The 14,117-nt window shown below is 43.6% G+C and overlaps 1 protein-coding gene across 4 annotated transcripts in view; it reads right to left on the bottom strand.

Moving 5' to 3' along the window:
- LOC140478741 (mediator of RNA polymerase II transcription subunit 12-like protein) overlaps positions 1-14,117 on the bottom strand; it is a 609,926-nt gene that overhangs the window by 118,617 nt on the left and 477,192 nt on the right. For all 4 annotated transcript variants that reach the window (XM_072572053.1, XM_072572054.1, XM_072572055.1 and 1 more), the window contains exons 23-27: positions 13,684-13,825; positions 11,777-11,897; positions 6,955-7,056; positions 3,040-3,153; positions 2,111-2,325 (exon numbers count right to left, since the gene is read on the bottom strand). In XM_072572053.1, coding sequence (XP_072428154.1) covers positions 2,111-2,325; positions 3,040-3,153; positions 6,955-7,056; positions 11,777-11,897; positions 13,684-13,825 — 694 coding nt within the window. The remainder of the gene's footprint in view (positions 1-2,110; positions 2,326-3,039; positions 3,154-6,954; positions 7,057-11,776; positions 11,898-13,683; positions 13,826-14,117) is intronic.

Here is a 14,117-nt window from a genome sequence, read left to right as displayed (position 1 = left end):
TGTCTAGGGACGATGTGAAAACAAATCAAGATTTGAAGCTACAGATGGAAAGTTAGGCAAAGGCAAGTTTTATAGCTTGCTGAACTAACTCTATAAAAATATTCAAGCCGCAATTACAAACAAAAACTGGTTTGGCACCACAGCAAGCCAGAAACACTGGAGCGCACACACTGCGAAAACATCACCTAAGTGGCTTACATCCAGAGTATCAATTTATACAGGCAGCCACTCCAACCTGAGTAAATTCACTCAAGTTGAAGCGCTGATCAGTCGTGATCCAATTGTAGGCACAAATTGCTGAATAGCCTACTCCTACTGTTCATGTTCACAGGGTAAAAAGACAGCAAACAGCAGCATGGTGGCTCAGTGGTTAGCACTGCTGTCTCACAGCGCCAGGGACCTGGTGTCGATTCCAGCCTTGGGTGACTGTCTGTGTCGAGTCTGCATATCCTCCCCCGTGTCTGTGTGGAGTTCCTCCATGCGCTCTGGTTTTTCTCCCATAATCCAAAGGTGTGTAGGGTAGGTGGATTGGCCATGCAGTGTCCAGGTTTGTGCAGGTGAGGTGGATTAACCATGGGAAATGCAGGCTTACAGGTATAGCGTACAGACGGTGTGTCCGAGTGGGATACTCTTCAGAGGGTTAGTATGGGTTTGATGAGCCGAATGACAAGGTAGGGATTCTATGATCTTGGTGCTGGGCACTAGGCATTAAACTGCTAATTACGGGGCTGCTGTCAAGACTGGATAGCTCTATTAACTGGCACATGCAACTACCGTGGCTATTCTACTCTGTATTTTATATGCCAGGCGTGCTTCTTAATTCATCACCCCATATGCTACACGGCGAGTACATCAGGACCACACCTGCCATTGCTAGCAGCATGTTATGAAATAGTCACTTGTGGAACATGAGCACCCAACAACAATACATCCCAGTCACTACCCTCCCAATCACCACCACACCGTCTCCTGCGATCTTCTCCAAATCAAGGGCAGCAGACATGGGAATGAGGCCAACTCATTTAAAAATGCACAAAAGTACCCCAGTTTTTGAAACTGGAATGAGAGTCAAAAAGTTTGATGCTCACAAAGCAAATCAAAAGAACATTGAGAGAAGCTTTGTTTTGCTGCCAAGCCCCCTTCTCTTCTTTCCAAGTCAGTTTGGAAGTTGCATCTGATGAGCAGAAGAGAAGATAACTAATTATTTCTTTAAAGCTGTTGAGAACTGAAGAAAAATCTCTGAAACTCTATCCTTAACAGCAGAGTGGAAGCACCTTCACCACAGGGACTGTGACAATTCAGGGACGTTCACCACCCAATTCTCAAGAGTAACTAGAGATGGTCAATAAAGGCTGAACTTTACAGTGACACCTATGTTGCAAGAATGAAGATCAAAATATACGTGTTGACTAAAAAAGAAACAGGCTAAAGACAGGATGGTATCAAAGACCTTTCTAACGAGAGATAATGGCCTAGTGGTTTAATGGCTGGACTATTAATGCAGAAACTCAGATGATGTTTGGGGAAACCTGGATTCAAATCTCACCATAGCAAATGGTGGAATATGAACTCAGCAAATAATCTGAAATTAAGAAACCAATGATGGCCATTGTCAATTGTCAGACAAAACTCACCTGGTTCGCTACTGTCCTTTAGGGTAGGAAACTGCCATCCTTACCTGAGTTTGGCCTACATGGAACTCCAGACCCACAGCAATATGGCTGACTTTTACCTGCCCTCTGGGCAATTAGGGATGGACAATAAATGCCAGCCCAGCCAGTCAAGTCCACATCTCGTGAGCAAAGTTAAAAAAAAAACTTTGGGTTTTTTTTATGGCAGTGGAAGGGAACTTTGCCTTGCTTCATTTCAGAGGAATCCATCACTCATGATGTACAGTGTATACACTGAAATGTAATTTTTATAGCAGGTAAACCTCATGGTTTTACAACTGTTAATCTTGAAACCAACATTGGAAGGCATTGAACCCTTAAGCGCAATTTTATATTTCTTACCACAAAAAGTTTTCAATATTATCATAGAATCTTATTACTTATTTAGATAAGGTTTCATCACTTGTACAATACAGTCTTTTCTCAATACCAATTCTTACCTGTTGGCAAATGGTGCGGAGCACAAACCTGGCATATTCACTCAGGTTGGCTGTTTCAATGGAAACAGCTCGTCGGATTGACTTGGGGTTTTTGGTGGAACTCAGATCATCATCAGTGATGTCATCGAGGATGCTGATGGGAGCCAACAGACTGGTCACAGTGAAGTCATCAGTGTTGGAAGAATTAACATTATTGCTGCCTAATTCAGCATCACCTAGACATGAACACAACACAGTCAACTTTTGCTCAACAGGATTCTCTACAACCTTCAGAGTGAGAACTCTGTCTGTCTTAGTCTCTTACTAAAGGTGAGAATAACTGTGGCTGAGCTGCAGGTCCATCAAACTCTGGTATCTCACTCCAACAACCACTCTTCACACAGGGTGCGCTGGCAGAAGATTAAACCATGGTATCATGATTTACAGCAAAAACTCCTTCAAGGCAAGGGTATTGAAGCTACTTGTGTATCAGACAAGGGTGTGTGTGTGTGTGTGTGTGTGTGTACACGTACGCATGAGAGAGAGAAAGTGAGTGTAGTGAGAGAGAGATTGTTTGTGTGTCTGTCTCTGTGTATGTCTGTGTGAGTTTGTGCACGCATGCATATAATAAATTGGTGTAAAAGGTCGACATCTTTGTTGTGGTAGTGTCCCTAAACATGAACCAGGAGGCCTGGGCTCAAGTCAAGTTAAAAGGATATGAAAGAAAAGTGGGTCGGATGATCGGCCAATATAACCTTGAATGACAGACCAGGTTCAAAGGGCCCAATGGCCTACTGCTGATAGTTTTTTCTAAGTTTCTAAGTCAAGTTCACTAACTAAGCCAGCAAGGCAAAGGCACTATCTTAGCCAATTTGGCATGAGCTTGTTGCAATCTTTACCTTTGAAATCTCCTGAGCGGCTAACACTGCTTCCCATTTCAGATAGCTCACCTAGCATCAGGATTGCTTTCAGAACTGCAAACACAGCCCCCACTTCTATACTATTGTGTGCTGCAGCCAAAAGATGGCGGTCACAGGATGAGCGGATTCCAGGAGCTGATTTACCTGTAAACCCAAAAACAGTTTTAATCACACAATTCCAATTACATTGAAGTAATATTAAAATGGTCTTCTGATAGTATAATAACATCTCTGAATAAGTTGGTTAGAAAATCTATATTGGGGAAAATAGAAAAACTCTAAACAGGTCAGGCAGCATCTGAGAAGCAGGAAAATCAACGTTTCGGAATTAGTGCTTAGTGATTCCTAATGAAAGGCTTTTGCCAGAAACATTGGTTCTCCTGCTCCTCAGATGCTGCCTGACCTGCTGTGCTTTTCCAGCACCACACTTGCGACTCTAATCTCCAGCATCTGCAGTCCTCACTTTCACCAAGCAAAATTCTCAAGTCTAGGAGTATTAAGCCCACTGATCCTATATTCACCTGACTTTCTTGAGGAAGTTCAGGGCTATGATTTCACTTGTTCAATGGAATGTAATTATCACTTGGGGAAAGTGAGTACTGCAGATGCTGGAGATTAGAGTAGTGCTGGAAAAGCACAGCAGGTCAGGCAGCATCTGAGGAGCAGGAAAATCGATATTTCGGGCAAAAGCCCTTCATCAGGAATGAAGCTGGGAGCCTTGGGGGAGAAACGGAGAGATAAATGGGAGGCGGGTAGGGCTGGGGAGAAGGTAGCTGAGAGTGCAGCAGGTGGATGGTGGTGGGGGTAAAGGTGATAGGTCAGAGAGGAGGGTGGAGTGGAGTGGGAACGAAGATTGACAGGTGGGGCAGGTCATGACCTGAAGGTAGCTCAGCTACCTTCTCCCCAGCCCCCTCCCATTTATCTCTCCACCCGATGCTCCCGGCCTCATTCCTGATGAAGGGCTTTTGCCCAAAACGTCGACTTTCTTGCTCCTCGGATGCTACGTGACCTGTGCGTTTCCAGCCCTACTCTAATTTGGACTGTAAGTATCATTAACCAGGCCAGCACTTGTTGTCATTCCTTCATCACCCAGAAGGGAGTTAAAAGTAAACCATATTGACCATGTGGTCATAAGACAAAGGCCATTCTACCCTCGATTCTCCTTCACCAGTCAATGAAATCATGGCTGATCTTCAATTCCACTTCTTGGCCCTTTCCCTATAACCCTTGATTCTCTTAATGGTTAGAAGTCTGTCTATCTCAGTACAGAATATACCTAGCCACCAGCCTCAACAGCTTTTTGCCATAAAGAATCCCACAAATTCACTACTCTGAGAGAAGACATTCCTCCCCACCTCTGTCTTAAATATTATTATGACATGGGGTAAACTCTCCTGCTTAATTTAAAACCAGCAACACAGAAAATATTTATCCCGTGTTGTAATCTGCAAAAATTCAAGTGGCCAAGAACTATTTAAAGTAAAAGTTAACAACTTTATTTCTGAAAGCGTAACAGAGAATAATTAACTTACTCTAACCTATCTTTTACCTTCCCTTCTATAATAGTCTGATAAAAGTCCCAATTAAGGTTTACAAACCAGTACTTCTTATCTCAAAACCAGGCAGCTTTCAGTTCTGCGATTTGGATCTTCCTGTGTCTTCTCTTCTTCTTAGGGATTCTGCTTCACAGGTTACTGATCAAAAAAGGTATCTTTAAAGAGAGCTATTTTTCAGGCATCTTTTACCTGCTGGGGCTTGGCAAGTCTCCTCCCAACTGTTCAACTTTTACCCAGTCTTATACCCCCGAGCATCAGATTGTGTCATTGGCTTTTAAGATTGTCAATATACCCAATTGAAACTTGATTGGAAATTGGTATTTTTCGGGGAATAATTTAACCTGATTGGCCTAATTCAAATCTGTTTTTTGTCGTTTCCAAGCAATCAGCTACTCCAGTAGCTGGAGCACATGTTATATTGCGTCTTATTGAGAACATTTGGTGATGTCACTGCTAGGTTTTAAAAGGTATATTTCACCTACATCTTCATAACAATATGAAACCCCTTAATCTGAGATTAAGGCCTCTGGTCCTCGACTCTCCCACAAAGGGAAACAACCTTTCTATATCTACACTGGCTAAGCTGTCCATCTGGAGTGACAAGCAGGAAGAACAGCAGATCTCCTTTCCTAAAGGACATTAGGGAAACAAACTTTAGTTGACAACCGACAGCAGTTGCATAGTCACCAGTGAACCTGCCTTTGATTTCCCAAGTGTTTTATTGGGCTCAGATTTTACCATTTGCAGTGCTGGGATTTTAACCCATGTCCCTACAACATTAACCTGAGGTTCTGGGTGGCTAGTGTAGTGACATTACCACGATGCCACCTCATCCTGTGCTGCATGAAAGACTAGTGAACGGAAACTGGATAAATGTTTGATGGGGATGTTTGCAGGGCTGGGGGACAGATGAGGTGAATGGGACTGATAGGATAACACTTTGAAAGAGACAGTACTCAGGACAGGAGTTGCTGACCTTAAGAACATAACTTTTTTTTTTTAAAAAGAGCTGTATAGCACAGAAACAAACCCTTCGGTCCAACTCATCCATGCCTACCAGATATCCTAAATTAATCCAGTCCCATTTGCCAACATTGGGCCCATATCCCTCCAAACCCTTCCTATTCATATACCCATCCAGATGCCTTTTAAATGTTGCAATTGTACCAGCCTCTGCCACTTCCTCGGGCAGCTCATTCCACATATGCAACACCCTTTCTACGTGAAAAAGTTACCCTTTTAAATCTTCCCCCTCTCATTTTAAATCTATGTCGTCTAGTTTTAGACTCCTCTATCCTGGGGAAAAAATATCTTGTCTATTCACCCTATGTTGTACCCTTCATTATAAACCTCTATAAGGTCACCCCTCAGCCTCTGACACTGCAGGGAAAACAGCCCCAGCCTGTTCAGCCTCTCGCTATACCTCAAACACTCCAACCCTGGCAACATCCTTGTAAATCTTTTCTGCACCCTCTCAAACTTAACCAAATTCTTCCTGTAGCAGGGGAAGAAAAGAAGGGAGAGAGATTTAATCACCAGGAGGTATTCGGGAATGTCTTTTAGTGTAGACATGTTGATAGAGTTAGTGGAATAATTGATGTTTTCTCTCAAGATATTGTGAAGGGTGTGGATAGAACAAACTGTCTGCATTTGCTGTGAAGAGCACAGTGCTGTGAGGTCGGTGCTAGTAATGTCTGCGTGACTTCACCTGGGGCAGTGGTCCGAAAGCTTGTGATTTCAAATAAACCTGTTGGCCTGTCACCTGGTGTCGTGTGACTTCTGCCCTGCATCAAAGTGCAACGTTACAGGCCCCCCGATCCCAGCTTCCCTCAGAACCCCCCATTATTTCCTTGCTGCTCTGCTCAGCCCAGCTCCCATCTGTGATCTGACTCCTCATCCTAGGTCCTCATTAGCCTACTTGTCACAGGATAGTGACTGAGGGAGTATATCCATGGCGGGCACACAACAATGGTGTCAGCAGAACCAAGAACACAGATTTCCTGTTCTCATGCTGTGACTACAAAATCAGCTTACAGTGTATTAGTAAGTTTATCATTAAGGAAATTCCATTAATCTCTCTCCACTCCATCTCCTCCCCAATTTTTCACTTTTCCAAAGATCGAAAACATGAACGTACTTTCCGCTGAAGTTTAATTCTGTGGCATTTTTTTTCATGTCTAGGATCGGTAGGTAATATTGAATTTAAAAGAAAAAGTTGTGCACAAGGACCACTCTGAAGTGTTCATTCATGTAGACAGGCTTTGCTGAGGTAGACTATCCAACCGTGAAGTTGGTCAATGGGCAAACCCTCTTAGTAATTCAGATGAAGACAGCTTTTTCCTCATAATGAAACTTAAAAAGCAGAATTGGGCAGTCAGCGGAAACTTACCATTCGTCTGCGGGAAGGGGCTGACTTGTGGTGTCCTGAACAAATGCAGCAAAAGTCTGCATGTCATCCTTGCCCCTGGCTCTGCATCTGGATCACCACATGCTGCAGGAAACAACAGACTCAAACAGGTTATAAATATCCCACAGAAAAAATAATCAGCTAAAAGCAGCAGTTTTCCCTCTACTTCTCTTCCATAAACCTACAGAGTTGGAAAATATTTCTTTGAATTCAACTGGAGAGTGTAAGACAGGGAGAAGCTGTTCCCGCTCACAAAGGATAAAAAGAATGAGAGGGCATAGATTAAAAGCGATGTGCAGATGAAGCAAGGGTGATGGGAGTAAAGAAAAACTCTTAATGAGTAGTTAAGAGTGTGGAACGCACTGCCTGGAAATATGGCAGAGGCAGGTTCAATCGCGGCACTGGATGATTATTTGGTGTGCAACAATACAGGGAAAAGGCTGGACAGCAGCGCTGGGTAATGAATCTTGTTTGACAAGCCACTGCAGGTACAATGGGCCAAATGGCCTCCTTCTGCACCGTAGCAATTCTGCGATTCTTTGAATTCCACGAACAAAACTAAAGGGACTTCAAAATGCCCTCTGGCCAATGTAGCTTGTGGTGACACTACATGAAATGTCGTCAATAATCAACATTGCTATCTGTTAACAGTTTAAACAGAATAAAACTCACAAAAGTGACTTTATTGCTCTTTTAATTCAGTTAATGAGGTGACAGTGACTGCTTGGCTCAGTTGATTCAAACAATTATTGGCAGCATGGTGGCTCAGTGGTTAGCACTGCTGTCTCACAGCGCCAGGGATCCGGGTTCAATTCTAGCCTCGGGTAACTGTCTGCGTGGAGTTTGCACATTCTCCCCATGTCTGCGTGGGTTTCCTCCGGGTGCTCCGGTTTCCTCCCACGATCCAAAGATGTGCAGGTTAGGTGAATTGGCCATGCTAAATTGCCCGTAGTGTTCAGGGATCTGTGGGTTAGGTGCATTAGTCAGAGTAAATGTAAAGCAATAGGATAGGGGAATGGGTCTGAGTTGGTTGCTCTTCTGAGGATGGGTGTGGACTTGTTGGGCTGAAGGGCCTGTTTCCACACTGTAGAGATTCTATTCTATGATTATTGATTGCACAATTGTCACTGCAGACTAGTAATGAGACAACACTGCTTAGTCAGAGATGGTATCCTTTGAACAAGACAAGATGGAGAGGCTGTTTCAATACAGCAAATGGGGCTTAAAAATCCCACAGAACAATATGGAATTCTCCCAACCATTAAAATTATCCTTCAGTCACTTCACTGCTCTCCAAGGGATCTTCCTATGCACAAACATGATTTTTACTAACATAACACCACCTTTCAGAGTAATTTCTTGTACGTGAAGGTGTTTAGCAGAAACATGAAGGGTGAACCCAAACCAGTTTTTCCCCAATCTTAAACAGGCGCCAAGGGAAAAACTGGGATAAAGCATTGACCTGAGTTAAGTTGTTGGTCAAAACTACCTCCACCTGCAAACTTTCGAAAAGATTTTCTCATATTCAGTCTCACCATCAAGCCATGAACTCCCGGGTAAAATCTACAGATTCCCTGTGGCAGGTTCCTGGGGAGACCTTCATTTGGCAGTGTTCACATGCAGACACAAATAGCTCTGCAGTTGCAGCATTTAAATGACTTTGCAATCATTCCAGGTTAGAGACAAAAAAACTGCAAATGCTGGAATTCAAAATAGACCGGCAGGAGGCTGGAAGAGCACAGCAAGCCAGGCAACATCAGGAGGTGAAGAAGTCGATGTTTCGGATGTAACCCTTCTTCAGGGCTCTTTGCAATCATTCCAGGAAGTTTAATCTCCAACACCTTACCCAGAGGATCAAGAACGGGAGGAGGCGGCACTGAAGACAGTGGTCTTCGGGGACCTTCACTCATGTTGGTCTTCAGATATGTTGGGCTGAAGAGAGGGGGCAGCATCACTGAATGTCAAGGGCAATTGATTAGATTCTCTCTTATTGCCGAAGGGCATAGCCTGGCATCTGTGTGTTGCAAATATTACTTGCTGCATATCATCCCAATCCTGGATATCTTAATGCATCTGAACATGGTCAGCTTCAGTATCTGATGGAATCATGAATGGAATTGAACATTTGTACAATCAACAGCAAACATCCCCACTTCTGACCTTGTAATGGAGGGAAAGTCATTGATGAAGCAGCAAAAGATGGTTTGGCCTATGACACTACTCTGAGGAACTCCTGCAGAAATGCTCTAGAACTAAGATGACTGACCTCCAACAATCACAACCATCTTCATTTGTGCCAGGTATGACTCCAACCACTCAAGAGTTTGGCCTGAGTCCTTTTGATTCCAGTTTTGCTAGGGTTCCAGAACGCCAAACCCAGTCGAACTATAACTCATACCTCACCTCTGGAATTCAGCTCTTTTGTCCATGTTTGAACCAAGGCTGTAATAAGGTCAGGAGTTGAACAGCCCTTGCAGGATCCAAACTGGGTGTCACTGAGTAGGTTATTGCTGAGCAGGTGCAGCTTGAGAGCACTTTTGATGGCACCTTCCATCACTTCACTGATGATCAAAAGCAGACTGGTGGGACAGTAATTAGTCAGGTTGGATCTGTCCTGCTTTCTAAGTACAGGACATACCAGGGTAACTTTCCACATTGTCAGAAAGATGCCAATGTTGTAACTTTACTGGGAGAGCTTGGCTCGGAACACAAGTACTTTGTAGTACTGCTAGAAAGTTGTCAGATCTTTGCATCAAACTGTTTCCTGCTAACATGCGGTGTGGATTGAATTGGCTGAAGACTGGTATATGTGATGCCGAGATGGATCATGCACTCAGCACTTCTGGCTGAAGATTGTTGTGAATGCTACAGCCTTATCTTCTGCACTGACCTGTGGGGCTGATCTATCACTGAGGATGGAGATATTTGTGAAGCCTTGTCCTTCAGCAATTTATTTAATTGTCCTCCACCATTCACGATTGGATGTGGCAGAACTTAGATCTGATCTGTGGTTGTTGGATCTCTTAGCTGTCTAGCACTTACAACTTATGCTGTTTGGCACGCAAGTAGTCCTGTTTGGTGGCTTCACCAGGTTGACACCTCATTTTTGAGTATTCCGATGCAACTCCTGGCATGCCCTCCTGCACTCTCGATTAAACCAGGATTGATCCCCTGGCTTGAGTGGGGGATATGCTGTGCTATGAGGTTACAGATTGTGCTGGGGTACAGTTCTGCTGCTATTGATGGCCCACAGCACCTCATAGATACCCAGTCTTGAGTTGCTCAATTTGTTTGAAGTCTGTCCCATTTAGTACAGTGATAGTCCCACACAACACGATAGAGAGTATTCTCAGTATTAAGGTGGGACTTTGTCTCCACAAGGACTGTGCAGTGATTGTTCTTACCAACACCGTCACAGGCAGATGGTTCTGCACCTGGCAGATTGGTAAGGATGAGGTCAAGTATATTTTTCCCTCTTGTTGGTTCCACCTGCTGTGTACCCGGTCTCGTAGTGACATCCTTCAGGGCCTAACCAGCTCGATCAGTAATATTGCTGCTGAACCACTCTTGGTGGTGGACATTGAAATCATCCAGCCAGAGTAAATTTTGCCCTCCTCAGTGCTTCCCCCCAGTGTAGTTCAACATGGAGGAGTACTGATTCATCAGCCAAGGGACAATGGAACATAGAATCATACAGTCATAGAGAGGTACAGCACGGAAACAGACCCTTCGGTCCAACTTGTCCATGCCACCAGATATCCCAACCCAGTCTAGTCCCACCTGCCAGCACCCGGTCCATATCCCTCCAAATCCTTCTTATTGATATACCCATCCAGATGCCTTTAAAATGTTGCACTTGTACTAGCCTCCACCACTTCCTCTGGCAACCCATTCCACAGACGCACCACCCTCTGCATGAAAAAGTTGCCCCTTAGGGGTCTTTCGTAACCATCTGTTCTCACCCTAAACCTATGCCCTCTAGTTCTGGACTCCCCCACTCCAGAGAAAATACCTTATCTACTTACCGTATCCATGGCCCTCATGATTTTATAAACCTCTATAAGGTCACCCCTCAGCCTGTGAGGTTCCAGGGAAAACAGCCCCAGCCTGTTCAGCGTCTCCCTATAGCTCAAATTCTCCAACCCTGGCAACACCTTTGTAAATCTTTTCTGAACTCTTTCAAGTTTCACAACATCTTTCCAATAGGAAGGAGACCAGAATTGCACGCAATATTCCAACAGTGGCCTAACCAATGTCCTGTACAGCTGCAAAATGACCTCCCAACTCCTATACTCGATACTCTGACCAATAAAGGAAACCATACCAAACGCCTTCTTCACCTGCGTCTCCACTTTGAAGGAGCTATGAACCTGCACTCCAAGGTCTCTTTGTTCAGCAACAGTCCCCAGGGCCTTACCATTAAGTGTATAAGTCCTGGTAAGATTAGCTTTCCCAAAATGCAGCACCTCGCACTTATCTGAATTAAACTCCATCTGCCACTTCTCAGCCCATTGGCCCATCTGATCAAGATCTTGTTGTAATCCGAGGTAACCTACATTGTCTGTAAGGTATGATTCGGAGAGTGTGACTGCGTCAGGCTGTTGCTTGACTAGTTTGTGAGACAGCTCTCCTGAATTTGGCACTAGTCAGGAAGACTTTGCAGGCTGGACAGGGCTGTCTTTGCCATTTTCATTTCTGGTGCCTGAGGTCAATGTCAGGTGTCCCATCCAGTTTCATTTACTTGTTGAGTTTCCCAATTTGCTGACTGAAAAAAACATCATGAAACTATAATCCACTCACTCACCTGCAGCTAGAAGTGAGGGAAGTGCCACGTGCTGAACCACATCCTCCAGTGAGAAACACTGCCGTGCAATTAGAATGGCAATAAACGTAGCCAAAGAGTCGTGGAATGAAAGGTCGCTCACCTACAGATAAATCAAAGTGAACAGTGACTTGGGGGAAAGAAAAGACTCTGTAAATGATAGATGAAAATTAGGTAAAGGTTTCCATAACACTTACCTACAGCAGGAAGCAGGAAAAGACAGAGAGAAATTGGAAGACTATTTATTCTGGATGTAGGCTTGCTCACGAAGCTGGAAGCTGAAACAAACCTTCCACCTCAGTGAGCAAACCTAAATCAAGAACCTCAACCTGAGCTACAAATCTTCTCAAAACTCGCTAAGACTATTTATTATCATTTACCTCAATAGGTCATGTCTAATATCTCATTTATACTAAGCTTGCAGTGCTCACAATCTAAGAGTCCTCAACCCACACCTCACTGATGTCAACCACCAGATGTGAGGCCAGCACAGGCTATAAACCTCTCTCCAGACTTTCCTCTCTTTCCTGACTTCTCAATTTGGGGTGATGGCCTAGTGAGTGGTGTTATTGCTGGACTGTTAATCCAGAGACGCAGATAATGTCCTGGGGACATGGGTTCAAACCCCACCATGTCAGATTAAAAATAATTTGGAATTAGGAGTCTAATGATGATGTCATTGATAATGAATTCATTGTTGATTGCCAGAAAACACACATCTCGTTTACTAACGTGAAGGAAACTGTCATCCTTACCTGGTCTGACCTATAAGTGACTCCAGACCCACAGCAATGTGGTTGACTCTTAACTCCCCTGTGGGCAGTTAGGGATGGGCAATAAATACTGGCCTGGCCTGTGATGCCCGTGAATGAATAGAGAAAAACTTACTGACAGCACAACTTCAACTCAGTACCTGAGCAGCGAGCGCCATCGAACCTTGTTCATTACTTCATGCAACATCTATTTCAGAACCTTAGTAAAGTGTTTGAAGTAACAAATGCCCACTTTGACATTTCATGAAAAAATCTTGCGAGTGAGTTTGGTTTTAAAAAGAAATTAGGGTTATTTTTAATCCAATTGCTGGTGGGATCGTGTTCCATACTAGAACTGAAATAAGTAGAAATGAACAATAGATTTTCCTATTCATTCATGGGATGTGGGCATCACTGACTAGGCAGCATTTATTGTCCATCCCTAACTACCCAGAGGGCAATTAAGAGTCAACCACATTGCTGTAGGTGTGGAGACACATGTAGACCAGGCCAGGTAAAGATGGCAAATTCCTTCCCTGAAGGTCTTAATGAACCAGATGGGGTTTTCCCAACAATCGATTCACGGTCATCATTAGACTCTGGATTCCAGAGTTTTTTTAACTGAATTCAAATTCTACCATCAGCCGAGGCAGGATTCGAACCCAGGTTACCAGAACATTATCTGGGTCTCTGGATTAACAGTCCAGCGATAACACACTAGGCCACTGCCTCCCCCAACTGAGACTAATTTCATGATGCTTGCTTAAAAAGGTAGGTTCCAGTGTCTCAGGATAATTTCCTACCACTGACTAATGTTGAGTGAAAATAAAACCAGAGAGTGTAAACTGTGTTGCCTTTTCTTCAACCTCACCTGTGAAGAAAATGTAGTCTTTATGAATTGTTGAGTTTATAAAAAGATCAGTATTCCTGCTGATACTAAAATTAATTCCATTGTATCAAATGCAAATAATATTTTTGAAGGAATCACTGAAGTGAATGGTCAAATTACTTGTGAAGGAGATTATGCAGCTCCAGGTTTAACTCTTTTATATATAGTGTGCTAATTCAGCTGCCTTAGGCGACTGGACTATTAGGGTGCGCAGTAAGGGTGTAATGGGAAAACAGGTGTGAACTTACATCCACACTGCAGAGCAGATCATTGAATCCCCAGACATGGTTTGAGGAGCAGCAAAGAGCTTTAAGAACACCAAGCCATTCAGAACTTAGCACAGTGCAGCAGGCGGTCAGCTCAGCACAGAGGTTAGCTATGTCGTTGATTCTGTAAAAAGGAAGTTGCAAAGAGCCAGAAAAAAAATATTAGAAACGGAGATATTTTGATTAATACAGGAAATAACTTATCCTTTAAAATATTCAGGTAACTCTGTTTTCCTATTAAGTATTACAGAACTTATCAGGATCGTGACCATGGGATAATTCATGGGTGTCAGGATAATTACAGCTGTAGAGCTGATTACTGATTGCAATGAGCATAACGAGTTCATGTACGGATTGTCTCATTCTCAAATTTCATCATATTTTTAAAAAGAATTTTAGGCTGTGAGGGTATACAT

Source organism: Chiloscyllium punctatum, chromosome 6, assembly GCF_047496795.1.
Source record: "Chiloscyllium punctatum isolate Juve2018m chromosome 6, sChiPun1.3, whole genome shotgun sequence".
NCBI classification, from domain to species: domain Eukaryota; kingdom Metazoa; phylum Chordata; class Chondrichthyes; order Orectolobiformes; family Hemiscylliidae; genus Chiloscyllium; species Chiloscyllium punctatum.
This window is presented reverse-complemented; position numbering and strand designations above follow the sequence as displayed.